At 47.7% G+C, this 27,737-nt stretch overlaps 1 protein-coding gene across 2 annotated transcripts; it reads right to left on the bottom strand.

Moving 5' to 3' along the window:
• Positions 1-221: 221 nt before the first annotated feature.
• On the bottom strand, positions 222-27,171 carry HHATL (hedgehog acyltransferase like). 2 transcript variants are annotated; one of them, XM_082192483.1, is made up of 12 exons: positions 26,878-27,169; positions 19,709-19,863; positions 15,564-15,631; positions 13,323-13,436; positions 10,729-10,923; positions 8,169-8,378; positions 7,217-7,388; positions 5,493-5,637; positions 4,934-4,969; positions 2,935-3,136; positions 1,928-2,069; positions 222-532 (listed from the first exon to the last, which is right to left on the bottom strand). In XM_082192483.1, the coding sequence occupies exons 2-12, from the start codon at positions 19,812-19,814 to the stop codon at positions 411-413; spliced, it is 1,512 nt and encodes a 503-aa protein (XP_082048609.1). In that variant the 5' UTR covers positions 19,815-19,863; positions 26,878-27,169; the 3' UTR covers positions 222-410. The 2 variants fall into 2 exon arrangements, with proteins under 2 accessions (XP_082048609.1, XP_082048610.1); XM_082192484.1 differs by lacking the exon at positions 19,709-19,863 and having other exon boundaries at positions 26,878-27,171.
• Between the last annotated feature and the right edge of the window lie 566 nt (positions 27,172-27,737).

Below are 27,737 nucleotides of genomic sequence, written 5' to 3' on the forward strand. Positions count from 1 at the left end.
AGTCCTAGGCTCTGTGGTTTAACCCACAGCGCCAGCTGCGTCCCGGACTTCCTCTATATTACCTACTATTTAATGGTTTGTGACAATATGCAACCTTCCCGCAGAGCCAGAAGCTGGCCATAGATGAGAGGCGCTCCCAAAGAACGGCGAGGTCTGAATCACGGCACACTCACAACACAGCGGCTCTTTACAGAAATAACTTGGCAGCCCTTGTGTTTGAGTCTTATAGAAAATATCTTTTTTTAATTTAAATGGGGAAAGGAGTTCATTACACAGGTGAGCTTGTACGTGGCTACAGGAGATCTTCGTGGCAGCATACAGGCGCTCAGGGCTGAGGGGTCAGGCACTTTGGCCTAGCGTGTCAAAAAGCCGCCGCGGCCATTTTGCGGGCTGGCCTCTCTCCCTCTCCTTTACTCTGTCTTGTCCTTGTCTCCTTTCTCCTCCTGGAGAGCCAGGAAACGTTCTCTCTCCTTGATCAGCTGCACACCGCAGTAAGTGATGAACCAGATGGATAATGTGCTGAGGGGGAAACCTGAGGAGGAGAGCAAAGGAGAAGAGATCAACACGGCCACAGGGCAGACATTTCGTAGCTGGCCAGATAGCGTCTGTTGAGGAACGGGAATGTTATGAGGGAATGAGCATATCTGGGCCACAGTTTTAGACTGGTTTAGCAGTCATTCCCTCTCTGTACATGCTCACATGCACCTTCTACCCTTGGCCCAAAAGGCATGCTCAAAGTTCAAGGACAAATTCCAGATAGGCAAAAACACTCAGGATGTGAAGCAGGGACAGTGAGAGGTGTGGCTGTGGGGAAATCCTGAGGGACAGACAGAGAGGTTTTTGAGGGGGCACATTTGGACCCTGAGCCCGAGCTTCCCCACCCCTCCCCTTCTATTAGCCTCACCTTTCTCACACTTGGGCCCCCAGATGTTGCTGGACTACAAATTCCATCATCCCTTGCTAACAGTGGTCAGGGATGATGGGAGTTGTAGTCCAACTAGATCTGGGGGCCCAAGGCTGAGGAAGGCTGTGTTAGCCTGAGGTCCCTCATACTCTTAATCCAGTTCTGAGGCAGAGTTTTATGGGGAGGATGGAAGGGCCTAGGACACCCCACACAGGGACCAAGGAACAGAAGAAGTAATATGTGCTACTGGAGAGAAGTAAGGCGGGCAAGAGGCCGAGTAGCCTCAGAAACAGCAGGTGTTCAATTCCAAATATCGATCTGCGTCTCTAGTAGGTTTAAATAAAAAAATTCCTTCCAGTAGCACCTTAAAGACCAACTAAGTTAGTTCTTGGTATGAGCTTTCGTGTGCATGCACACTTCTTCAGATACACTGAAACAGAAGTTGCCAGATCCTTCTATATAGTGAGAAGGTGGGGAGGGGTATTACTCAGAAGGGTGGTGGGAATGGGAGATTGGCAGATAGCTGAGATGAGCCTGTTGACGACCCTTAACGACTGCAATAGGTCTTACAGGAAAAGGCAAGAGGTGAGAAGGTGAAAAAATGGCTTAGTCATGTATAATGAGATAAGAATCCAATGTCTCTGTTCAGACCAGGTCTCTCTGAACAGTCGTTATGAGTCGTCAACAGGCTCATCTCAGCTATCTGCCAATCTCCCATTCCCGCCACCCTTCTGAGTAATACCCCTCCCCACCTTCTCACTATATAGAAGGATCTGGCGCTTCTGTTTCAGTGTATCTGAAGAAGTGTGCATGCACACGAAAGCTCATACCAAGAACTAACTTTGTTGGTTCTTAAGGTGCTACTGGAAGGAATTTTTTTATTTTGACTATGGCAGACCAACACGGCTACCTATCTGTATCTAGTAGGTTTGTTATGTAAGCTGGCTAACGGGTACAGCCATGGTAAATATGGTTTTCAGCCCATCAAAAGGGCTTGGGCCCACTCTGCCGGAGGAACGTTACCTGTTTGGAGAATTCTCGTGGTGACGAGAATGGCGAATTCGAGGCTATTGAGGGCAAGGATGTTGTACAGGACGATAGCCCAGAAGTTGGCTGCCCCAAAGAAGCCTCTAATCCGCCGAGACATTGCCTCCGACATTCTGGCCTGCCCGGGAGAAGAGACTTGTATGAGAGTTTCTCGTGGGCATAAGTTTAAGGGTTAACACACATCCATAACAAGTATATCCACTTATAAACGTCATCTCCAACTCCTCGAAAGATTCCATCAACAGTGTCTCTGAAAAATGTTACACATCACTTGGGAAGACATGCGAGCTAATGCCAGTATACTGGAAGAAGCGAAGATCACCAGTGTCAAAGCAATGATTCTTCAACATCAACTTCGTTGGACTGGTCATGTTGTGCAGATGCCTGATGATCGTCTTCCAAAACAACTACTCTATTCCGAACTCAAAAATGGAAAGCGTAATGCTGGTGGTCAACAAAAAAAGGTTTAAAGACTCTCTCAAGGCAAATCTTAAAAAATGTAGTATACACACTGACAACTGGGAAACACTGGTCTGCGAGCGCTCCAGTTGGAGAACAGCCTTTACCAAAGGTGTCATGGGCTTCAAAGACACTTGAACTCAGAACGCAAGGGAGAAACGTGCTAAGAGGATGGCACGCTTGGCAAATCCACACCGTGATCAACTCCCACCCAGAAACCAATGTCCCCACTGTGGAAGGACGTGTGGATCCAAAATTGGCCTCCACAGTCACTTACGGACTCACTATTAAAACTGTTTATGGAAGACAATCCTACTCGGCTACGAGTGATCGCCAAAGAAGAAAAAGATGACAAGTGTATGCCGTAACGCCAGTAAAAGATCCTTAACCTTTCTGCAATGTGTCTACGAACATATGCTAGTGTTGGCTGCACACATGCAACACAATAACATCTGGAGGTATCCACACCCTCAGCTCAGCGGGTCTTAAGTGTCTAGCAATGCATTAAGGACCAACACTTATACCTCTATGGCGGCAAACGGCTTCAGCTGAAAGAACTGCTGTACCCACAGCTCAAAATTGAGGCCAAAGCAGTTGCAGATGGACCAGATGTAAACTATTTCGCAAGGACCAAGCCAGAGGGTGGTCACAAGAAAGGTGGCGATGGTGGCTACCAGCTCCTTCAAGATGTTGTCGTGATTGCCCCCGATATAATCGTAGACGTACCTAGGAGTCAAAGCACACACACACACACACACACAGTGAGAAGGTTGGCTTGAGGTTTCATGTCCCCAAGATGGAATAAGCTTCTTTTCTGCTGCTCCAGAGGGTAGAACCTGAAGTTGACAATTCTATGATTTGATAAGGACCTGAAGGACCAGGGGCACAGCCTGGGAGTCATTCTGGACTCACAGCTGTCCATAGAGGCACAGGTCAATTCTGTGTCCAGGGCAGCTGTTTATCAGCTCCATCTGGCACACAGGCTGAGACCCTACCTGCCCGCAGTCTCGCCAGGGTGGTGCATGCTCTGGTTATCTCCCGCTTGGACTACTGCAATGCACTCTACGTTGGTCTACTTTTGAAGGTGACCCAGAAACTACAACTAATCCAGAATGTGGCAGCTAGACTGGTGACTGGGAACAGCTGCCGAGACCATATGACACCTGTCTTGAAAGACCTACATTGGCTCCCAGTACGTTTCCGAGCACAATTCAAATGTTGGTGCTGACCTTTAAAGCCCTAAATGGCCTCGGTCCAGTATACCTGAAGGAGCATCTCCACCTCCATCTTTCTGCCCGGACACTGAGGTCCAGCGCTGAGGGCCTTCTGGCGGTTCCCTCCCTGCGAGAAGCCAAGTTACAGGGAACCAGGCAGAGGGCCTTCTCGGTAGTGACACCCGCCCTGTGGGACACCCTCCCACCAGATGTCAAAGAGAAAAATAACTACCAAACTTTTAGAAGACATCTGAAGGCAGCCCTGTTTAGGGAAGCTTTTAATGTTTAATAGGTTATTGTATTTTAGTGTTCTGTTGGAAGCCGCCGAGAGTGGCTGGGGAAACCCAGCCAGATGGGCAGGGTATAAATAATAAATTATTATTATTAGGTGGAAATGGCGGGCACTAGATGAATATTCCCTTATTTCTCCACCACAGTCTGTACAGACAGCCGCCCAATCTTAAACAATTCCTAACCCACAATAATACTACAACCAGACTTAACACGGACACTGGCACCAGAGCCTGCAATAAACCCAGATGCCAACTTTGCTGCCACATACACCCGGACAACACCATTACTGGCCCCAACAACATCACACATACCATCTTGGGACTATTCAATTGCTCATCGTCTAACATTGTGTATGCCATCAAATGCCAACAGTGTCCTTCAGCTCTCTATATTGGACAAACAGGCCAAACCTTACGCCAAAGAATAAACGGACATAAATCTGACATCAAGAATCACAAAACAGAGAAACCAGTAGGAGAACACTTCAATCTCCCAGGACATTCTATACAAGATCTCAAAGTAGCTGTTTTACTACAAAGGAATTTCAGAAATAGACTGGAAAGAGAAGCTGCTGAATTACAACTCATTACCAAACTTAAAACCATGGAGAGACCTGGTTTGAACAAAGACATTGGATTCTTATCCCATTATACATAACTAAGCCATTTCTCACCTTTTCACCCCTTGCCTTTTCCTGTAAGACCTATTACAGTCGTTAAGAGTCGTCAACAGGCTCATCTCAGCTATCTGCCAATCTCCTATTCTCACCACCCTTCTGAGTAATACCCCTCCCCACCTTCTCACTATATAGAAGGATCTGGCAACTTCTGTTTCAGTGTATCTGAAGAAGTGTGCATGCACACGAAAGCTCATACCAAGAACTAACTTAGTTGGTCTTTAAGGTGCTACTGGAAGGAATTTTTTTATTTAGTCTGTGAATAGTTTGTTATGAGAGCAGGAAATCTCCCAGGGACCTCAAGAAACATTAAGTGCCATCGCCGGAAAGGAAACTTACTTGCATAGCCAGTCGTTAATCCCTCTGTCAAAGTGCCTGCGAGACAAATGCAGAAGTTAGATTAAAAAACAGAAGCTTTTGCTTTATTTGTTGCCCCCGGTTCCACATCTATTCCCTCCAGGGCACATGGCTGCTGCAAAGTGCTCTAAGCCCATGGGTGAAGTAACACAACCAGATTTTATTTTATTTACCAATTTATAATTCACGCTTTCAATTTTTAAAAAATCCAGGCGCCACACAGCATGCAAGAATAATATCAGCAAAAGGCTTCTGTAAAAACATCATTGAAAACCTCAATAAATACTGATTGGTTAAGAAAGAGAAACTTCCATGTTTCAAAGGCCTGTCTAAACAATATATACGGCAAGGAATCTTTCACGGTTCTCAAGTGTGCCTTTAAATGCTGCCTCCTCCACAGTTCAAGGTGCCTTTCAAAGCCAGTCAGAAGAATATAAAAAGGCTGAAAGTCTCCCCCCGCCTCTCCACAGCTGCCTAAGTCCTCCCCAGGGCAATCTCCCAAGCAATCGGAGACTGTGAAGATAAAGGTGGGGATACTCACGTTTCTGCAAAGACGTAGAGCATGGTGATGCATTTGGGCGGCTGAGGGGGGTCGAGGTGATCCAGCCTGGCGATGGTGTTGATGACCCCAAACATCACTGCGGCTTTTACCCAGTCGTAGACCAGGTTGGAGTAAGCCAGGCCAGCTGCAGAACAGAAGAGGAAGGAGAGGGGTAGCAGGTTGACGTACAAGGAAGCAAGGGCAGAGGACTATGTGAAGCATTTTGGGGAACTGGTTTGGTTGCAGAAGGTCCCAGGTTTGGTCCTCAGCATCTCCAGGTAAGACAGAGGAAGGCTCCCTATATGAAAACCGCCCATCAGTGTAGACAGGTCTGAGCAATATGGGTCAATGTTCCGACTCAGTATAAGGCAACTTTCCATGTACCTATGGATGGACAAAGTCGTCCGTGTTTCATGTCTTTCCAATGTTAAATCCAGTTCTCCACATCTGCTCAGAAATTTAAGATATTTTGTTGTTGTTGTTTTTAAAAAATCGTCCTGAAGATCCACCCATAATTTAATGCAAATTTCTCCTAAAGTACACATCTTTGTGGGACGCGGGTGGCGCTGTGGGTTAAACCACTCAGCCTAGAGCTTGCTGATCAGAAGGTTGGTGGTTCGAATCCCCGCGATGGGGTGAGCTCCCGTTGCTCGGTCCCTGCTCCTGCCAACCTAGCAGTTCAAAAGCACGTCAAAGTGCAAGTAGATAAATAGGTACCGCTCCGGTGGGAAGGTAAACAGCATTTCCGTGCACTGCTCTGGTTCGCCAGAAGCGGCTTAGTCATGCTGGCCGCATGACCCTGAAACTGTACGTCGGCTCCCTCGGCCAATAAAGTGAGATAAGCGCTGTGACCCGGCGTCGGCCACGACTGGACCTAATGGTCAGGGGCCCCTTTACCTTTACACATCTTTGTATGCAATTTTGACTAGTATACAAACTTTTCTTTGCATGCTAATGTATGCATTTTTGCACATGTTATCTGGCGTGAGGACTGCATTGCAAAATTCGGAGAAGTGCAAATTTTAAAGGAGAATTTTGCTTCATTTCGCTGATTGGTTTGAGAAGTGGGAATTGGTGTCTCATGAAAACACAGGGCACTCCCAACATCTTTTCCCCATCCCTGCATTCTACTGGAATGTCTCCCGTGAAAGTAATCTTAAGAGCACGTGGGAATGATCTATGTGGAAAACACATCGGAAAGAAAATAGAGTGGCTTGCCAAATTATTGGAGTACTACAATATATCCAAAACAATGGGAGAAATTGGAAGGATCTCAAAAGAGAAGGCAGACAGGGACTGGAAGGTGTTTAAAAGATACTTGCAAAACTATATCGAAAAATCAGAACTCCTATTAGAATAAACAAGTTTCGTTTCAAATATTGGAATACTAAATAAGATGGATAACAATGTGTAATAGAAAAAGAAGTATGAAATTAGGTTAAAGGTGTGTGAAAGAAAGTAATAGAAGTGGGAAGAAATTGCAATTGAGTAGATTGGAAGTCTAACATAAAGGGTGAGGGGTGGTGGATGGTGATGGGAATTATCTGTGGGATTGAGTGTGGGTATGTTGTAGGTATGTTGTATGTATGTAGGTATGTTGTATGAAATGTATGTTTGTATGTATATTAATGTTGAATTATTTTAACAACAAAAAATTTAAAAAATTATTTTTTTAAAAAAGGAAAGAAAATAAGAAAGGGGCACAGGACTGAGGACTCACTCACCCAACGCCCAATCTGAGAGGTGGTTGACAAATTTCATGTCCGAAGGAAGGGTCAGGATATAGAAGAAGTGGAAAAAGATATCCACTGCCATGATGGCCACAAGATGGACGAAAGCATGGACACAGATGTGCCACATCTCATAGTCTTTGCGCCGCAACTCACTGATGTGCACCTGTGGTCAGGAAAAATGGGGGAGATGGAAGGACGTGTGCTTTGTTCATGGACCCAGAGAGAACATCATGTAGCATGAGTGACTGTCTCGGGGAGTATAATAATAATGATGATTTTTTATTTATACTCCGCCCTTCCTGGTTCAGAAAACCGGGCTCAGGGCGGCTAACAACAAATTTAAAACACTTAATTGATACAACAAAAAACAGCATAAAATACAGCATAAAACGTGAATTACAATAAACTCAGAATTCAAAAATCAATTTAGGGGGGGAAATCCATTCAATAAACATTAGATGATCAGCAGGGCTAGCTGGCTAAGTTAGTCCTATTTGGGCCAGTGAGGAGGCCAGGGGAGAATTAGCTGTGGGATCTTCATAAAAAGGGGAGGGGGAGGGAAGGAAGGGGAACAAAAGATCAGGCTAAGTTCAAATTGAAAGCTAGGCAGAATAGCTCTGTCTTACAGGCCCTGCGGGTGGAAGTTAAATCCTGCAGGGCCTGGTCTCATGGGACAGAGCATTCCACCAGGTCAGAGCCATCACCGAGAAGGCCCTGGCCCTGGTGGAGGATAATCTGACTTCCTTAGGGCCCAGGACCTCTAAACTATGGTTATTCATGGACCTTAAGGTCCTTTGTGGGGCATACCAGGAGAAGCGGTCCCGTAAATAGGAGGGCCCTAAGCCACAAAGGGTTGCCCAACAGACCCCCGTCCAAGAAAGGAGTGGCATGCCTTAAACTTAGGAAAGGAGCAGCAAAGAGCATGACAGTGAATCCAGCCCACCTGGTCATAGAACCGGTCAAAGGTCATGACAGGTCCGAAGAAAAAGAAGGGGAGGTAGAAATTGTATTTCAGGAGGGTGAAGATGGAGTAATTGCCTTCCTTCCTCTCGCAGTTCTCCAGGGCAAAACTCATGGCACGCATGATGCTGAAGCCGGTTCCTCCGTAAAAGAGAACATCTTGAAGATCAAAATTTCCTGTTACAAACCCATTCTGGACAAAAGAGAATAGTTACCACATATACCAAGGAAAGGAGGTTGCTTCAGAGACTCGTCTGGTGCATAGAAACCTCTCGGTTCACCCTGTGAACTAGATCTTTCAGGCAGCTCTGATCTGAACGTATTTTTGAACAAGCTATATTATAATATGGGATGCGGGTGGTGCTGTGGGTTAAACCACAGAACCTAGGGCTTGCCGATCAGAAGGTTGGCGGTTCAAATCCCCGTGACGGAGTGAGCTCCCATTGCTCGGTCCCTGCTCCTGCCCACCTAGCAGTTCAAAAGCATGTCAAAGTGCAAGTAGATAAACAGGCACTGCTCCGAGGGTAAGGTAAACAGCGTTTCTGTGCGCTGCTCTGGTTTGCCAGAAACGGCTTAGTCATGCTGGCCACATGACCCGGAAGCTGTACGCCGGCTCCCTCGGCCAGTAAAGCGAGATGAGGGCCACAACCCCAGAGTTGGTCACGACTGGACCTAATGGTCAGGGGTCCCTTTACCTTTACCTTTTATATTATAATATATCCCTTATTAACACCACCCCATTGGCGGGTTGAGCAGACAAGAATAAGTGTGGGTCCAACAGTCAAGAAGGCCGTTTTTGTCCGAGCTGTAGAGGGAAGTGAGGGGCAGATGGGGCATGTCAATCTGGGAAGGGAGCCCATCTAGGAGAAGGAAAACTTTGATCCTGAACCTCTTGTGATTATACTCATTTGCAAGAAAAGCTTCAGGAGTAAACCCCAAAGAAAAATTGATACCTGCAGCCTTGCAGGACATCTTCGGGAGAAGAAAAGCCCAAGGAGTAAACCCTATACAGTGAAGTCCCTAAGACAGTTGGATGTTGCCTTGTATGCCTCCTTCCAACAACTCCAGTAGCCAGACTGGGAGTTGCTCTGCTCCTTTGCTCTGCTTTTCTTTGGGCTATATCAGCAAAGCTGAGAGAGGGGTCTGGTCACCGGCGCCCCAGGGAGGTCACTTTGGTGTTACTAATGCAAGAAAAACAACGCAGGAGGCAGCAGCTGTGAGTTACTGGTCTCTGCAGCCACAGCTAGCGCTCTGATTCTCCAGCGATGTGGCTGCACCCCTGGAGGCACACTCCGCCGTCTCTTGAGACAGGGCAGATGCCAACGAGAGGTCCGGAGGGTGGCAACACAAGGGCCTTCTCTGCAGTGGCTCCCCTTCTGTGGAATGTTATTCCCAAAGAAATTGGCCTGGCACTTCATTATACACCTTTAGGCACCAGGCAAAAACGTTGCTTCTTAACCAGGCCTTTGGCTGACCTGATCCCATACCCTTTTAAAATGTGGCTCTTTTGGGGGGGCGTAATTATTGGGTTATTGCTTTTTATTTTATATGCCATGATCCTTTTATGTGAACTGCCCTAAGACCTCCGAGTATAGGGCAGTATATAAATTCTTTTTTAAAAATAGTTTTTATTAAGAATTTCAACATAACAAATTATCAAAACATATTGTCTCCTTTTCATCCCTGCCCCCAATTTTCCCCCTTCCCTCCCCCCTGAGATTTCCCTCAGCTCCTCTCTCTGATTTTTCAACACTTGTTATTTTCTGATTATTATCAAATTGTCAAGATCCTTAAATCATCTGTCTACTATGTTAACAATCAATAAATTTGTGTATGTTTCTTCAAAACCTGCCAAGGAGTCCAATTCGTTGTTGTTTTTTAAGTAATTTGTAAAAAGCTCCCATTCTTCTTTAAAGTCACAGTTGTCCTTATCTCGAAGGCAATACAGTGGTACCTCGCGTTAAGTTCCGAAGGTCCGTTCTGGAGGTCCTGAAACTGTTCTTAACCTGAAGCACCACTTTAGCTAATGGGGCCTCACGCTGCCGCCATGGTGCCGGAGCAAGATTTCTGTTCTTATCCTGAAGCAAAGTTCTTAACCTGAAGCACTATTTCTGGGTTAGTGGAGTCTGTAGCCTGAAGCGTATGTAACCTGAAGCATATGTAATGCGAGGTACCACTGTATATAAATTCAATAAACAACAACAACAAATTGCCCCTCAATGCCAGTCCCATGGGGTAGGCTAAGCTGAAAGATAATAATAACTTGCTTAGTCTCCCCCAGTGAGTTCCATGGCCAAGTGAGGGACTTGGACCCTGCCTTGGATCTGGGCCCTCTTGAGCCCCCTAACCCAGAGATAGCCAATGTGCTTCCTTCCAGAGACTGTTGGGTTCCAACTCCCCTTGGCCCAAGCCAGCATGACCAATGGTCAAGGATGATGGGAGCCAAAGAACATTTGAAGGCCACCACATGGACCATGCCTGGTCTGGTCCCGAGGACTCGGCCAGCCAAGTCCCTCTTTGGCAGGTGAGGTAGCTGCACATACCTGCCAGCTGCTGAAGGGCTCCACCTTGAAGGAAGCCAAGCTGCAAAGGCCCGCGATGAAACACAGCCACTTCTGCTTAACCAGTGAGATGGTGTAGATGACCAAGCAGTGGGACAGGACGATCATCAGGTAAGTGCTACCCATTGTTCCCAGCACAGCCAGCAGCCCGTACGCCATGTAAACCACAGACCTGTGCTGTGAGAGAACGAAATAACCTTTTGTCTACTTTTGTCACAGGCCTTTGTGGTCCGTTCTCTTCTGTTCATGGTCTGTGGTGCTAGAATACCTTCCTTCGCAGATGTCCATTTAAGCTGTACCTTCAAATCTCATCTCACGTTCCTGGCTGTGCGGAAGCCTCGCTTCCCATGGGGAGTTTCCCTTTCTCCCCCAAAAACAGATTTCCAAGGGGGGAAACCACGCATTTCTGGAGATGGAGGAGAAATTGGGCTTGGTTTGCACTGGAATGCAGTCCGCCCTTGTTTTCACTCCCCCAAAACAACTGTCCTTCAAAAGTTGCACTCCTTCAAGTTCTCCAACCAAAAATGTACACAAAATGAAGTGTACATATTAGTGAAAATAGTGTGCAAACACACACACACTCGCATCTCCACCCCCCATCGATCAGCCCAGACACTGAAGTCCAGCTCTGAGGGCCTTCTGGCGGTTCCCTCATTGTGAGAAGTGAGGTTACAGGGAACCAGGCTGAGGGCCTTCTCAGTGGTGGCACCTGCCCTGTGGAACACCCTCCCGTCAGATATCAAGGAAATAAACAACTATCTGACTTTTAGAAGACATCTGAAGGCAGCCCTGTTTAGGGAAGTTTTTAATGTTTGATGTTTTATCATGTTTTTAATATTCTGTTGGGAGCCGCCCAGAGTGGCCGGGGAAACCCAGTCAGATGGGCAGGGTATAAATAATAAATTGTTATTCTTCCAAGTGCTCCAAATACCAGGTTGCACACCTAGGATTCTGGGATAAAGAAGCACGGCTTTTTCATTTGTCCTGGTTCCCCTGAACCTCTGCTTCAGGGGTCTGGAAACTTTGCCTCCTCCCAGATAATGCTTGGCTGCAGCTCCCATCTGCCCCAGCCAACATGGGGATGCTGGGAGCAACATCTAGGAAGCCAGAGGTTCTGTACACCTGCTCTGATTTCTGCAACATCTTTTCTTCTGGAGAGTTCTGGAGAACTTGGGAAGCCTGCCACACTTTGAGGACATTGGTGTATTAACTTATGGTCTCTGTGTGTGGTTTGGGAGCTGCACGGTTCAGGGGAAAAACAATGTTGTCCAGGGTTGTAAAGACTGCGGAGAGAATAACTGGGTGCACTCTTCCCACCTTGGATCAAATCTATGCTTCCGGGTGCCATAAGAAAGCTGCAGAGATAGCGCACGATAGTGCGCACCCCAGAAATGATCGCTTTCAGCTTCTGCCTTCTGGAAGAAGGTACAGGGTTATAAAGACTAGGACTAGCCGCCTGAGAAACAGTTTCTATCCAAATGCGATTCTGGTTTTAAACGCAGTGTAAGGTAGTCTCTATGGCAATATATTGTATTTAATTAGGGGGTATCAGAGTTTTTAGGGGGCTAACCAGGCTGGGATAACTGGGATAGCAGGCGTGTTGGTTTCTGAATGTCTGATGTAGATTTTCAATTTTGTTAAAATAAAAAAAATCCTTCCTGTAGCACCTTAAAGACCAACTAAGTTAGTTCAATTTTGTTGTTCTGTATGGGACAATGACAATAAAAATTATCGTATTGTATCGTTTAGGTCCCTCCACTGCCCAGACATGAACATTTGTGGTTTATAGTTTTTTGCATGGATCAGAATGGCTACATTTTGCATGCCTTGAAGTATTAGGAGGAGTTTGGACTTGAGAATCTGTACACAGCAATGATGCATTATGTTAAAGTCGGGGCTTCCCGTGCAATCTCAACCAACTCTACTCGGAAATAAACCCCAATGAATTCACAGGGGCTTTCTCCCTGGTAAGTTGAGTTAGGACTGCAGCCTTATCCCCTGGGATCTTGACTCTCTCAAGGCTTCCTATTCCCCACCCACCACAAATTGCTCACTATATGACTAGTTTCTAGGTGTATTCAGTGCAATGATCCTCTAGTCCATTTCTGTGGCTGATTACATTGCTTGTTTAATTGCTGCTAAAGTAAATTTATTTTGGCTGCTCGAAATTAATTCACTAGATAGCTCTGGTGTATGTGTGCCTATTTAACTATCATAGGAGAGTTTAAGTTGACCAGTTTTGATCAATATGTTCAACACATTTAGACAGGCTTGAGTCAACATTAGTATATTTACATGAATATATTTATATGTTGTTTCTACAGAATCCACCATTGATTCTAACCTATGCCTTTTCCCCCAGTTCTTATTTCCATCCCCCTTATTTCCAGCTTTCTTTTAATTTCCACTGATGAGTCTTCATATAATTTTTGTTGACCTTGGTCACGATCCAGCCACAGGTGAAGCACTTTTCAGACGTAAGCATTTGATCCAATTGCTTGTAACAGAAACCTGCCAGCAGGTGGTGCTGTAAGCCTTACTTAAGGTTAAAGGGCCAGAGTACTGTACTTGCTTACTTGAGGAGTCGTCATGGAGCAGATCTTGGCGAAGAGAACATGCCCAGAGAGGGCAAAGATGATGAAGTTTCTGAAGGAAGTGAACCACATGGCCCATTCAAAGTCAGCTGCATCCTGCAAGGACAGAGAACTGAAGCAGTAAGATCACAGAAGCTCAGATTTTCTGCTTACACAAGCCCTGCCTCACAAACAATCAATACGGCAGCCGGTCCTGTTTGCCGGAGAAAAAGTTGACACAACTTTCTGGATGATTCCAGATAGGTGTTTATTTTGGGATCGGTGCAGGTTATTCACACAAGTTTTTCTGGGCATTCACACGGCATCACAAGAATCAAAATTTGATCCTCTAACCTACCCGTCCTGTCCATTTTCTCTCGATTTACCCTTCCCCTGTCTAGAAGAAGCAACCATGTCCCTGGTTGCTGTGCAGTTGCATGGAAATATTGCAAGCAAGGGTTCCAATGGCAGGCAAAACTAAGTGCATTGCATAGGCTTAATAGGGCCAGCCCAGTCATTAGGCAGAGTGGGGTCGCTGCCTCAGGCAGGTTTGGTGGCAGCAGTGAACCACCACTTGTGTTTTTAATATTCTGTTGGGAGCCACCCAGATGATGATGATGATTGGATAAGGGCCCCACGGGTGTGGAAAGACCTCCCACCAGTACATGATAGGTCTTGCCGATCAGAAGGTCGGCAGTTTGAATCCCCATGATGGGGTGAGCTCCCGTTGTTCGGTCCCTGCTCCTGCCAACCTAGCAGTTCGAAAGCACGTCAAAGTGCAAGTAGATAAATAGGTACCACTCCGGCAGGAAGGTAAAAGTGTTTCCGTTCACTGCTCTGGTTCGCCAGAAGCGGCTTAGTCATGCTGGCCACATGACCCGGAAGCTGTACGCCGGCTCCCTCAGCCAATAAAGCGAGATGAGCGCCGCAACCCCAGAGTTGGTCAAGACCGGACCTAATGGTCAGGGGTCCCTTTACCTTTTACCTGCATATTTATCAATACCAGTATCATAGGTGCCAACTGTGTGGGGCTGTGTGCGCTCCAGCCCCCACAACATTCCCCATGAAGGGGCCACGCACGCCACAGGGGCAAGTGCGCCCGATGTCAGCACACCCAAGGGCAGAACCTGAGGGAGCCCGCTGTGCCCGGCCTGCTGCCCAACTGAGGAGATGAGCAGCAATGCTGCCCTGACTTTCTTTCTTCTGTCCACCTCCCGGGTCAGACCTGACATAGGAGTGGAGCTGAGCTGGGATGAGGGAGCTGGCTGCTCTCTCGTGGATGCAGCCAGTGCCTCTCCTCTGCTCTGTCGACCCCTGAATCAGATTTGACCCGGGAGTAGAGCTCCAGTTGCGTGCTGGAACCAGACTCCAATGAGAAGAAGAAGAAGAGTTTGGATTTGATATCCCGCTTTATCACTACCCGAAGGAGTCTCAAAGCGGCTAACAATCTCCTTTCCCTTCCTCCCCCACAACAAACACTCTATGAGGTGAGTGTGGCTGAGAGACTTCAGAGAAGTGTGACTAGCCCAAGGTCACCCAGCAGCTGCAGGTGGAGGAGCGGGGAAGCGAACCCGATTCCCCAGATTACGAGTCCACCGCTCTTAACCACTACACCACGCTGGCTGAGGGAGCCCGTGTGGGGGCGCCCAGTCACACTCCCTCCCAAAAATGCTCCCTGGCCACGGCAGGCATGCTGACATCAGATGCATGCATACACATGAACCCGGGCACCCACTGTCCTGGGTACAAGCCAGCAGGCCTGACCAGTATTCACTGCCCTCCATGCTGAGTTTTTGGATGTTTTTCAGTGACAGGCGGCGATGCTGCTTTTGAACAAGAGCGAACATCTGTAGTAGCTGTGGCCCCATAGATCACGGGAAGTTATTGACTTCATAGATGCCCTGGCCCATAGATCTATGATTTCATAGATCTGTAGTCATGGCAGGACTATAGCGCTAGATTCATGAGGCAGGTTCCTGCACCCAGTCATATTTTGTACGCCCACCCAGATGCACTTACCCATTGGTCTCCCAGTCTTCATCTCTGCCTACACAATTCACACATGCTCCACCCACATCCCTCCTTCATGCAAATTCGCTGAACAGCCCCTCCGACAGCTCTGGAGGCAACGGGAATTTTTGGCAAATTTTAAACAGGTGTGAATATTCATTGCAGCCTGGACCAGCCCAGCCCCCTTCTAAGCAACGAATGGCCAAAGATTGCCCAGAAAATTGTACCGCTCACCATTTTCCTGCCAAAGTAATGCCATCCTGGTTTAATGTTCTCCCGGAAAGCTTTTCGGTTCATGCTTTCTGAAAGAGAAAATGTGTTACTTGTTGGGGGAAGCACTGGGTCGCATCGAGGAAACACCTTGGCTCGGCCGATCTAGTTCCCTCCAGGCATTCTGAACTACAACTCTGTTATGTACTGAGTTGAATAGGATCAAATTACAGCAGTCTGATTGGTCCTAGAACAATAGGATTCAGAATGCCGCAGTCTGATTGGTCCTAGAACAATAGGATCCAGAATGCAGTAGTCTGATTGGTCCACAGGAGCCACCCAATCCAACTCCAGGTGGAAGTGAAGCCGCAACCTGATTGGCCTACAGGAAAATCCCAGATTTAGCCAATTGCGTGGCTCCCATTGTGTAAATAATATATATAAAGCAGACATTTCGGGGGAACTTGCATTCCTCACTACTATGAGCTGAATAAAAAGCATGAAATCCACACTCGACTCTGAGTATATTTCATGTACTGAGCTGAATCCTAGAAAAATAGGATCCAGAATGCAGCAGTCTGATTGGTCCGCAGGAGCCACCCAATCCAACTCCAGGTGGAAGTGAATCAGCGACCTGATTGGCCTGCAGGAGCAACCAATCAGGCTTCTGGAGGAGGTGAATCCTCAACCTGATTGGCCTACAGGAGCAGCCCGGAATTAGCCAATCACGTGGGGACCATTGTGTAAATAATGTATATATAGCCAGACGTTTTGGGAAAAGTTTCATTCATTGCTACTACGAGCTGAATAAAGAGCATGAAATTCACACTCGACTCCGAGTATATTTCAAATTCCCACTGCGTCAATCATCTGGCATCCTCCTGACCAGAGTTATTGCACCATGCCAGGATGGAGGGGAGGGAAAAGGCAAGGCAGTGGCAAGGTTGGTGCAAACACCTTGGCAGGACCACTAGATTGGCTCCGCCAGCATGTGTGCACCAAGCCCATCTCTCCACTGCAACCTTCTCTTTCCCCATGTTGGTATGCTGCAGCAACTCAGCCAGATGGTATACTGCGGTGACTCGCCACACTGTCTGCTGCCCTTATTTGATCACCGGGGAAAAGAGTCCTGTCCACAATCTGTTACGGTCATTTTGTAGTACACAACTACATGCTCTGGGTAGCTTCTGGTACCTGCCACAGACAAAGGATGGAGCCAGGGGTAAGTCAGGGGGTGAGCTGCACATGTACGAAAGTGGCACATCGCCATGTTGCTACGGCAACACACCATAAACTCCAACTCAACTTAGCACAACAGAGGCGATGATGTGGCAGGGAATGAGCCACACACAGAGGCCTGCACCCTTGTGTGCAACATCTGTGCAACGGCGCACTGGGGCTGAGCTTAGGAACCCGCCACCCTACTGCGCATGCCCTGGCGACTCCAGGGAGCCTACGCAGGTGCCAAAATGCTGACCTTTACTCCAAGCATTATGGAGCAACTTCAAAACTTCTGGTCAAATGCTTGGCTTTGGCTCAACAGGCTCTGTCCTTCCGTTTTACCCTCTTAATCCTCCTTCCCAAATGCAGCCAAACTTTAAGTTGGCGTGACAGCGCTGCCTTCCCAGCCTCCCTGTATCATTGCACCACTGTCTGTGTTAAATCCCAAGGCTTATGTAGCTCTTTAAGGAGCACAGGGTGCTAACAGCACAGTGTAACTACTGTATTTTCCGCTCTATAGGACGCACCGGACGATAAGACGCACCTAGTTTGGGGGGGAGGAAACAAGAAGAAGAAAATTCTGAACCCCAGAAGCCAGAAAAGCAAGGGGGATCTGGCTTCTTGGATAGCCTCTTACTGTTCTGGCTTCAGGGACAGCCTTTGAAGCCTCCACAGAGCAGCGGAGTGAAGGCACCCCACTGTCCTGCGGAGGCTTTGCGCAGCTAGCCCCAAGCTAGAACAGCAAAACGGAGCGCTGCGCAGCGCTCCATCTCCCTGTTCTGGCTTGGGGCTTAGCTGCGCAGCCTGCATTCAGTCCATAAGACACACACACATTTTCCTTTACTTTTTAGAAGGGAAAAAGTGTGTCCTATAGAGCGAAAAATACGGTATATAATGAAAACTATTGTTGTTGTTAAAAAGCAAGGGGCTATATTTTCCCTTGCTGTGGGCAGGCTTAAGGCTTCTCCAGACTGATGGGGGTGGGGCTGAGGGTCCCCCTGGGCTACATGCCATTGATGCAATCAGTGTCATTAATAATAACAATAACAACAATAATTTATTATTTATACCCTGCCCATCTGGCTCGGTTTCCCCAGCCACTCTGGGCGGCTTTCAACAGAATATTAAAATACAATAATCAATTAAACATTAAAAGCTTCCCTAACCAGGGCTGTCTTCAGATGTCTTCTAAAAGTCTGGTAGTTGTTTTTCTCTTTGACATCTGGTGGGAGGGCGTTCCACAGGGCGGGCGCCACTACCAAGAAGGCCCTCTGCCTGGTTCCCTGTAACTTGGCTTCTCACAGGGAGGGAACCGCCAGAAGGCCCTCGGCGCTGGACCTCAGTGTCCGGGCTGGATGATGGGGGTGGAGACGCTCCTTCAGGTATACTGGACCGAGGCCGTTTAGGCTTTAAAGGTCAGCACCAACACTTTGAATTGTGCTCAGAAACGTGCTGGGAGCCAATGTAGGTCTTTCAAGACCGGTGTTATGTGGTCTTGGCGGCCGCTCCCAGTCACCAGTCTGGCTGCCGCATTCTGGATTAGTTGTAATTCCAGGTCACCTTCAAAGGTAGTCCCACATAGAGCGCATTGCAGTAGTCCAAGCGAGAGATCCACCTCAGTGGCGGATTTGCACCAGACCATCCACACACCATTCGGCTTTATTTGCGGTTCTGGAATGCTTCCCTGTTGCTACTGTGTTCTTTCTGCCGGGGGGGGGGGATTTGTTCTCTAGCACAAGAAAAGTAGGAACCCACCCCCACCCTGCAAAATAAAAGCTTGTGGCACAAAATTATACAGGATTTCAGCAAGAAGTCAAGGGGCATGAGCTGATGGGGAACAAAGCAGTCTGTTGTCCCCTAAACTTTTGCAGGCGCAGGCAGAATCGAAAGTGTGTTTGCATATATCTGCCCCAATACTCTTATAAGAACCTAAGATGAGCTGGATCAGGCCAATGGCACATCTAGTTTAGCATCCTGGCTACATCTGACCCTTTTGGGAGGCTCATTTCTTTGAATTTGCCTTCTTTCACTGGATGGAAGCTGGAATATTATTGTGTTACCAGAGCTCTGAATCTTTTCCATTTTGTTTCTGTTTATTCACGTTATTTCATTTGCAGTAGCACCTCTGGTTAAGAACTTAATTCGTTCCGGAGGTCCGTTCTTAACCTGAAACTGTTCTTAACCTGAGGTACCACTTTAGCTAATGGGGCCTCCTGCTGCCGCCACACAATTTCTGTTCTCATCCCAAGGTAAAGTTCTTAACCCGAGGTACTACTTCCGGGTTAGTGAAGTGTTTGGAACCCGAGGTACCACTGTATATATCCCACCTTTATTTCATGGAACTTAAGGCAACATACAGAGTTCTCTTTCCCATTTTATCCTTTCACCAATCCTTTGACATAAGTTAGGCTGAGAGTAAGTATCTCTCTAGCTAGCTTCATGGCTGAGTGGGAATTCGAACCCTGGTCCAGCACTCTAACTGCTGCACCACACTGGCTCTCAATATGTTTTGTTTATATGTTTATTTATAAAATCATCTCTCTGCCTGGTTCTCAGGAGTCTATTCAGGCCACACCCCTTCCCAAGCCACACCCCTTCCTGAGCCACGCCCACACCCTGCCTTGCACCCTCATTGGCTGTTTTTGCCTAGCTGTAATGCATCCTTGTCCTCTGATAGAACTTCAAGCCTGCCTTGATGGACAATAGAGAGGGAGGTGGAAGCAAATTATCATTTGTTGCTCCACCCACTTTGGCTGATGGCCCCGCCCACCCTGGCATGTGGCCCCAAGAAGCTTGCCCAGGAGAGAATGTGGCCCTCAGCTGCAGAAGAAGAAAAAACTCTCCACCCTTGTTTTATAGGACAAGTCGAAAAAGGGAGATGTCCTCTCCTCTGGCCCAGCTGACACAGAGTCCCATTCTCTTGGCCTTGACTGGACGGAAAAAGTTACCTCTGGAGCTTTCAAAGATCTCCTGCCCGCTGTAAACGATGGCACCTGCCACGACCAGAGCGTAGAGCCCCAGCTCGTAAGTGGGCAACTGCGCTTTAATGCCCATGTTGGAGGGTCGCTGCTGCCACAGAAGCCAACTCCAAGGAGATCCAGATCTGCAGAGGGAAGGAAGCAGGGGGAGATACTTTCACATTTTATGGAGTTGGTTGTGGGCTCCAAGCTGTCTTCATTCATACATGCACAGGGTGAATATTCCCAGCACAATATTCAGCTGTCCTTAGTCTAATGGGTGGTGCTGTGGGTTAAACCACAGAGCCTAGGGCTTGCCGATCGGAAGGTCGGCGGTTCGAATCCCCACGACGGAGTGAGCTCCCGTTGCTCGGTCCCTGCTCCTGCCAACCTAATATTCTGTGGGGGGCCACCCAGAGTGGCTGGGGAAACTCAGCCAGGTGGGTGGGGTATAAATAACATATTATTATTATTATTATTATTATTATTATTATTATTATTATTATTATTATTATTGGATAAGGGCCCCAGGGGTGTGGAAAGACCTCCCACCAGTACATGATAGGCTTTGCCGATCAGAAGGTCAGCAGTTCGAATCCCTGCGACGGGGTGAGCTCCCGTTGCTCGGTCCCTGCTCCTGCCAACCTAGCAGTTCGAAAGCACGTCAAAGTGCAAGTAGATAACTGGGTACCGCTCCAGCGGGAAGGTAAACGGTGTTTCCGTGCGCTGCTCTGGTTCGCCAGAAGCTGCTTAGTCATGCTGGCCACATGACCCGGAAGCTGTATGCCGGCTCCCTCGGTCAATAAAGTGAGATGAGCGTCGCAACCCCAGAGTTGTCCGCAACTGGACCTAATGGTCAGGGGTCCCTTTACCTTTACTTTACTACACCCACCCAGCCACCCCTTGGCCAGTTCCTGCACCCTTAACAGAAGCTTTTTCAGCCTTGGCCCCGATCTGGTGGAACTCTCTGTCACAAGAGACTAGGGCCCTGCGGGACTTGACATCTTTCCGCAGGGCCTGCAAGACAGAGCTGTTCCACCAGGCCTTTGGCCAAGGCACAGTCTGACCCCCTCTTTCTGTAATCCTCATAGAACTCTAGCCCAACGGTTGCCATTAATTTGACTCTGAATTGATTTTAGAATGAATTGATTTTAGAATGTGTTTCAATTAACTGATTGTGATTTTATGTAAACTGTGTTACTTTTACTGTTGTTAGCTGCTCTGAGCCCGGCTTCAGCTGGGGAGAGCGGAATATAAATAAAATGTTGTTGTTGTTAGGCTGACATGCAAAAATTCAAGAAGTGAAGCTTTTTCCAGCAGAAAGATAAGTAGTGGGGGGTATTCCACTCCAACTTATTTTTGTGCATGTATATATGTTTGTAGATAGTGTGCATTCTACCCACAATGCACTGTGAACTGCCACCTATACACTCCCAGCTAAGATATCATCCTACCCACAACTGTATCAGGCCTCGAACTCGCTGCTATCAGCTGCCCACAGTAGCCCCGGCTGCTATTATCTTCCCATGGGTCATATTCCCACAGAGTTAATAACTTAATGGAAGCCCACACCCAGCCCAAGCCCCCAAGCAGACAGGCAACCTCCCAAAGTATGACCAAGCAGATGTTGTTCTTGAGGTGTCCTACAAACTTCATGCACCCAAGGGAGCCAGCCCTGTTGGGTTCTGCTCGTTCTTTGGACTGAACACTACAGTCAGCACAGAAAGGAATAACATGGGAGTGACTCCAGAGCAGAACTGGCCCTGGACTGCAAAAAGCAACGATATTGGTGATCAGGGCCGGCCCGCCCATGAGACAGACTGAGGCAGCTGCCTCAGGTAGCAAAATCTCAAGGGGAGACCCCTGCCACCACCATTGGAAAAGCAAGGAGAAGCAGCAATGGCTTCCAGGCAGATCTTGTGGCGCTATAGTGAGATCTCACCACCACTTCTCCAGGGCTGAGCCTAGTAACTGAGGTTTCAGGAGGTGTGGGACAGTGGGGGGGGGTGGCAAAATGGGATGCCCCCCCCCGCTATGAATGCAGCTCAGAATGGGAAGCCTTCCTGAGCCCTTAGTTATTTTTTAGGATATTTAAAAATAAATAAATTATAAGTTGTGTGTACCATGTTTCTCAATTTGATCCTTTTACATGGTTTTGTATGTTTTGTGGAATTTTGTGCATGGTGATTTGCTGTTATTTTTTTATTGATTATCGGTTGGCAATTCTTTATTTCAATTGATAAGTGTAAACTGTTTAATTATTATTTGCCATCCTTTAATTTTACTGTTTACTATTAGACTCTAATGGATTATTGAATGTTGCTTTATTTGATATGTTGTTTATTTTAAAGTTATTGTGATTTTTTTAATATACAGTGGTACCTCGGTTTAAGAACAGCCCTGTTTATGAACTACTTGGTATACAAACTCTGCAAAACTGGAAGTAGTGTTCCGGTTAGCGAAATTTACCTCGGTCTACGAATGGAATCTGAATGGGGGAAGGGCACTGGTGGCAGGAAGCCTCATTAGGGAAAGTGCACCTCAGTTTAAAACAGCTTTGGTTTAATAACGGACTTCTGGAACGGATTAAGTTCGTAAACCGAGGTACCACTGTATATTGTATCAGATTGTTACTATTAATGTTTGATTTTTATGATGTTTTTATATGTATTGGAAACCGCCCAGAGTGTCTGGGGCAACCCAGCCAGATGGGCGGGTAGTAGTAGTAGTAGTGGTAGTAGTAGTATTTGCACTAGGCAGCTGCCTTCCAGTACAGTGGCATCTGTTAGAATTCCTGCTCCATGACTGCAGTCATGGGATTGTTGTCTATCACATGACGGTGTATGTTTTGACTCCACAGAATGGGAAGTGACGGAGACAGGATGTTTGTGTTACTGTGTTCCGTGAAGTGGGACTATTGTCCTTTGTCCTTTTTCTCTTTGCTGTCTGATGCTAGAGAGAGAGGGAGCCATGTTGCAGTGCTCCATGTGTGTTTATATGTCAATAAAGTAGATTAGCAAAAATGCTGAGTTGCTGATGTCTGTCATGCAAGCTGCGCAAACTCTGTGGATCCCTAAGTGTGCCGATGTCTGTTGGCATCGGTCACTGTGATGTTTGGGTGGAAGAAAGCTTTTGAAGCTCCCGAACGATCAACCAGGAGGGAGAGAACATGCCAGTCGGGCATGTGTCTCTGCCAGGGTCCTACTCGAGTATAGGGACAAGCTCTTCTGCCAGCTGAGGGAGCTCTTTGTAATGTACGATTGCATCTAATGTGCATTTAACTTGCATGATTTCAACCATACGCGGCTGAAGGCCGACTGGTTTAAATTGTGTGTGTGAAATGCAAAGAAAGCAGAGATCTTAAATGTTCTTCATGTGCCAGGCTCATTTGAGGTTACTCAGCACGTAAAGAGCTGTTAAGTTCTCCACCTTGCTGGGACCCTGCTCAGTGCGCCGCCTCTCATGTGAGCCCCCCCAGAACCTGCTCTCTATGCGCCGGGTAGCTGGAGCAAGGAAGAGGTTTTAAGCTCTCCAACTTGCTTGCTGGGCAAGGTGAGCTTGCCTCTAGGAACAGGGGGTGAGGTTTTCTCCCTTCCACACATCACCTGCAAGGACAGTTCCAAGGGATCGGGAATCCGCAATTTTCGCGCACACACAGAACCCTTGGATCCAAACCACCCATGTAAGATTCACTTGTACTGTCTGTCCATGGGGAAATGTGTCAATCTGTCTTTTGGGCAAAATGTCTTAGGCTAGCCCTGGGGTAGGGGAGGAGAGAATCCCATAATAATCAGTGCTGGATTTACGTATAAGCTAAACAAAGCTAAAGCTTAGGGCCCCACTCTCTTGGGCCTCCTACCAAAAAAAAAATTAAAGGAAAAAATACTGGATGTACATTTCCAAAATATAAGATAAAAAACAAATAAAATAAAACCTACATACAGCAACTGTGTTTTGTGTTGTGTTGGCTCCTATGATGGAAGTCATGGGCCCCGCCTGCTAGCCTGCTCCCTAAATTATCACTGGTTTAGATACCTATTAGGTCCATAAATTACCACATAGCATATATTCAACACACAAAACAGTGCCAATTTGTTGTTGACAAAGGACAGCTGGACATATAAAGGGCCCCATTACCTTCAGTAGCTTAGGGCCTCATCAAACCTAAACCCAGTCCTTATAGTAATAATAATAATAACCCAGATCCTATAGTTTTTAACACCAGCCTGGCACTCTGAAATCTACATGCTAATGATTTCAGTGGGATCCAACAAGGGATGGGGAACCCACAGCCCTCCAGATGTTCCTGAACTTCAATTTGTATCAGGCCAAGCCGGCAGGACCAGTGGTTTGACTTTGGAATGGTGGGAGTTAAAGTTTGGTAACACCTGGAGCTCCACAAGTCCTCCATCCCTGGGACACAGCCAGCCATGCACTCTGTTCTTTGACTGAACGCAATGCTGCTACTTAAGGGTGCTTTAGCTTCTGGCTGGATCGGGGCCATAAATTTTTTTTAGCAGGCCCATGCAGCCACGTACACAGCTTTTTGTCATGCCTTCACGGATATGGTAGTGTGCAGAGGATGCAGCTCGAATAACAACAACAACAACAACAACAACAATTTATTTATTTATACCCCACCCATCTGGCTTAGTTTCCCCAGCCACTCTGGGCGGCTTCCAAAAGAATATTAAAATACTGTGATACATCAAACATTAAAAGCTTCCCGAAACAGGGCTGCCTTCAGATGTCTTTTAAAGATAGGATAGCTGCTTATTTCCTTCACATCTGAAGGGAGGGCGTTCCACAGGGCGGGCGCCACTAGCGAGAAGGCCCTCTGTCTGGTAACCTCACTTTTCACAATGAGGGAACCGCCAGAAGGCCCTCGGAGCTGGACCTCAGTGTCTGGGCTGAACGATGGGGGTGGAGATGCTCCTTCAGGTATACTGGGCTGTTTAGGGCTTTAAAGATCAACACCAACACTTTGAATTGTGCTCAGAAATGTACTGGGAGCTAATGTAGGTTTTCAAGACTGGTGCTATGTGGTCTCGGTGGCCGCTCCCAGTCCCCAGTCTAGCTGTCGCATTCTGGATTAATTGCAGTTTCCGGGTCACCTTCAAAGGTAGCCCCACGTAGAACGCATTGCAGGAGTCCAAGCGGGAGATAACCAGAGCATGCACCACTCTGGCAAGACAGTCTGTGGGCAGGTAGGGTCTCAGCCTGCGTACCACATGGAGCTGATAAACAGCCGCCCTGGACACAGAATTGACCTGCGCCTCCATGGACAGCTGTGAGTCCAAAATGACTCCCAGGCTGCACACCTGATCCTTCAGGGGCACAGTTACCCCATTCAGGACCAGGGAGTCCCCCACCTCCGCCCACCCCCTGTCCCCCCAAAACAGTACTTCTGTCTTGTCAGGATTCAACCTCCATCTGTTAACAGGAAGCTCACAATGGTTAGAGCTACGGGTTGTTGAAGCTCCTAGTCTTTACGGTTAATTTCTGCTTCTGCATAGGGGTTACCATCAGGGAATATCTTTGAAGCAAGAAAGGTCCCTGCTTAGCAGAACAACAGCCCATCCAAGTGTCCCTATTTTCCAGGGGCAGTCTGGGATTTACAGAAGCCGTCCCGGTTTCCGATTTGATCCTGGAATGTCCCGCATTTCCTTAGGACGTCCCTATTTTCGCCGGATAAATTTCGGAGGGTATGGAATTATGTGGCCCCTGAGCCGAGGAGATAAGTAACTATACAACCTTTAGAAGACATCTGAAGGCAGCCCTGTATAGGGTTAGGGTTTTGTAATGTTTAATGCTTTATTATGTTTTTATATATGTTGGAAGCCACCCAGAGTGGCTGGGGCAACCCTATCAGATATGTGGAGTAACAGTAGTAGTAGTAAAGGTAAAGGGACCTCTGACCATTAGGTCCAGTTGTAGTAGTAATAATAGTAATAATATTACAGTGGATGCTCGGGTTGCGAACGTGATCCGTGCGGAATGCACATTCGCAACCCGCAGTGTTCGCAACCCGTGCCTGCGCACACGCGGGTTGCGATTCAGCACTTCTGCACATGTGCAAAGCACAATTTAGCACTTCTGCGCATGCGTGACCACCGAAACCCATTCTGGTACTTCCGGGTTTTGGCAGTCCGCAACCTGAAAAAACACAACCTGAAGCGTCTGTAACCTGAGGTATGACTGTATTGAAAATGAGGTACCTAATTTCATCAAAGGACAACTGGAGGGTGTGGAACAATTAGAAAATGTCCTCAATGCAGCAGAGCTAGCTTGCCACAATTTTAAAGTAAAACAATTCTGCCTAAAGAGGGCTAAACCCCCCACTGCCTGAACAGACATATATACGGCCCCAGTAAGGCCAGAATGACCTAATTGCACCCCTGCCTTTGCATCAGTTAAAAAAACCCAACCCACTGTTCTTTGGTCCTGGAAGAAACGCTCAGGTGTGTTAATTCTACTGGCTCTATCCTGCATCGATTACGCCGAATGTTTTTTTAAAGGGAAACTGCATTATTGATCACGGTGGCGAGGGAGGGAGACAGTTAATGGAGCCTGGGTCTTAAATAGCATAAGGCAGGCAATGGCACTGTAGCTGGGGTGAGGCGGGGCGGAGAGGGAAATCATCTGCAAAGCAGCCGTCCTGTCCAATTTTAGCTTAGTAATTGCTCTATCTGCAGCCGGCGGCGCAATGTGATAGCAGAGGCGATCGTTTTCCTGGGGCAGCCTCTGACAGGCTCTCGAAGATGCACCGAGCGTGGAAGTTTTACGGCCTTTTCGAACGAGCTTTCTTTGCCTGACTCTTTTGTTGTTGTTGTTGTTGCTCCAGTGCACACACCTGCATGTGACGTCCCAAGGACCTCTCACCGTTGCAATGCCAGTATATCGATATCGAAGCTTCTGCACCGTGGACAAATGCCATGGCCAGAAGCAGTTCCCTCCGACTTGCCCTCCGCACACCTCTCTCCTTCCAGCTGAGCGCACATGCCGTTTAACCCTTCGCTAGCCGGCAGCTGTGCCACTAGCGAATCCCACACAGAAGCAACGGTGGCTGCAGGGGACAACTGGCTGGCGACTTAAACCACACGCCAGGTTTTGCCCTACCCAAACCCCCTTGGCAGCATGCAGATTCCCCTCTCACTGACCTTGAGAAACAAGCTGGCCGAGTTCAGCACCACCACCGGCCTGGAGAATAAAGGGGAGGTCTGGGATAAGAGGAGGCAGAGGATGAGGCTGGGGTAACCTTGTTTGAAAGTCCCAAGTTTAGATAGACATGAATGAAGGAGAGAGAGAAAAAGTCCTTCTGTAAAAAGGTCCAGTGGTTTTTGTTTGTGTGTTTCTTTTGAAGGAGCGATCGGCCGGTGGGTATTCCCCCCCCTCCTTGGCAGGTCCCTGGTGTCAGTTTAGCAAAGAGTGGAAGGTGGCCGGCTGCAGATATTTTTATTTTGGAGGACCACTGCAGAGAGAGGGGCTGGCCCAGGAGCTGCCTGTCAAAAGGACTGCTGAAGACAGCCCAAAACAGCAGCAGGAGCAGGAGCGAGAGCAGCCAAAGTTAATTCAGGACAATGTGAGAGAGGAGGACAGAGGAGCAAGGCGAAGCCAGCAGCCCCAAGGTGCACAGATAGTGGCTCGCTCACAGCGCTGCTACCTGGCCGCTGCTGCTGCAAGTCCCGGGCCAGCAGGATCAAGTTGCTTCCCCGGGGTGCGCTTTGCTGCTGCCCGTAAGTGTCGGAGGCAGTAAATCAGGGCCACTCGACACCATCCCTGAATATGCAGCTAGGGAAATGCAGGAGGGAGCTTGTCTCCAGTGTGACTGTCATTATTTTGCAGGAGGGGCTCAGGCGCATATGCCAGAACCTTAGCCATGCGCAGCTGAATTGGATGAAAGGGCTTTGCTGCGCTAGCGCAACGAATCCACTTTACAATAAACCCTGGGGCTTTTTGTGGTTCACAAATGCACCGAAGCAGGATGCACTGCAGGGTGAATGGTTCAGTGTCTCCCCAT

Source organism: Podarcis vaucheri (genome assembly GCF_965113315.1).
Source record: "Podarcis vaucheri genome assembly, chromosome: 12".
Classification (NCBI taxonomy): Eukaryota; Metazoa; Chordata; class Lepidosauria; order Squamata; family Lacertidae; genus Podarcis; species Podarcis vaucheri.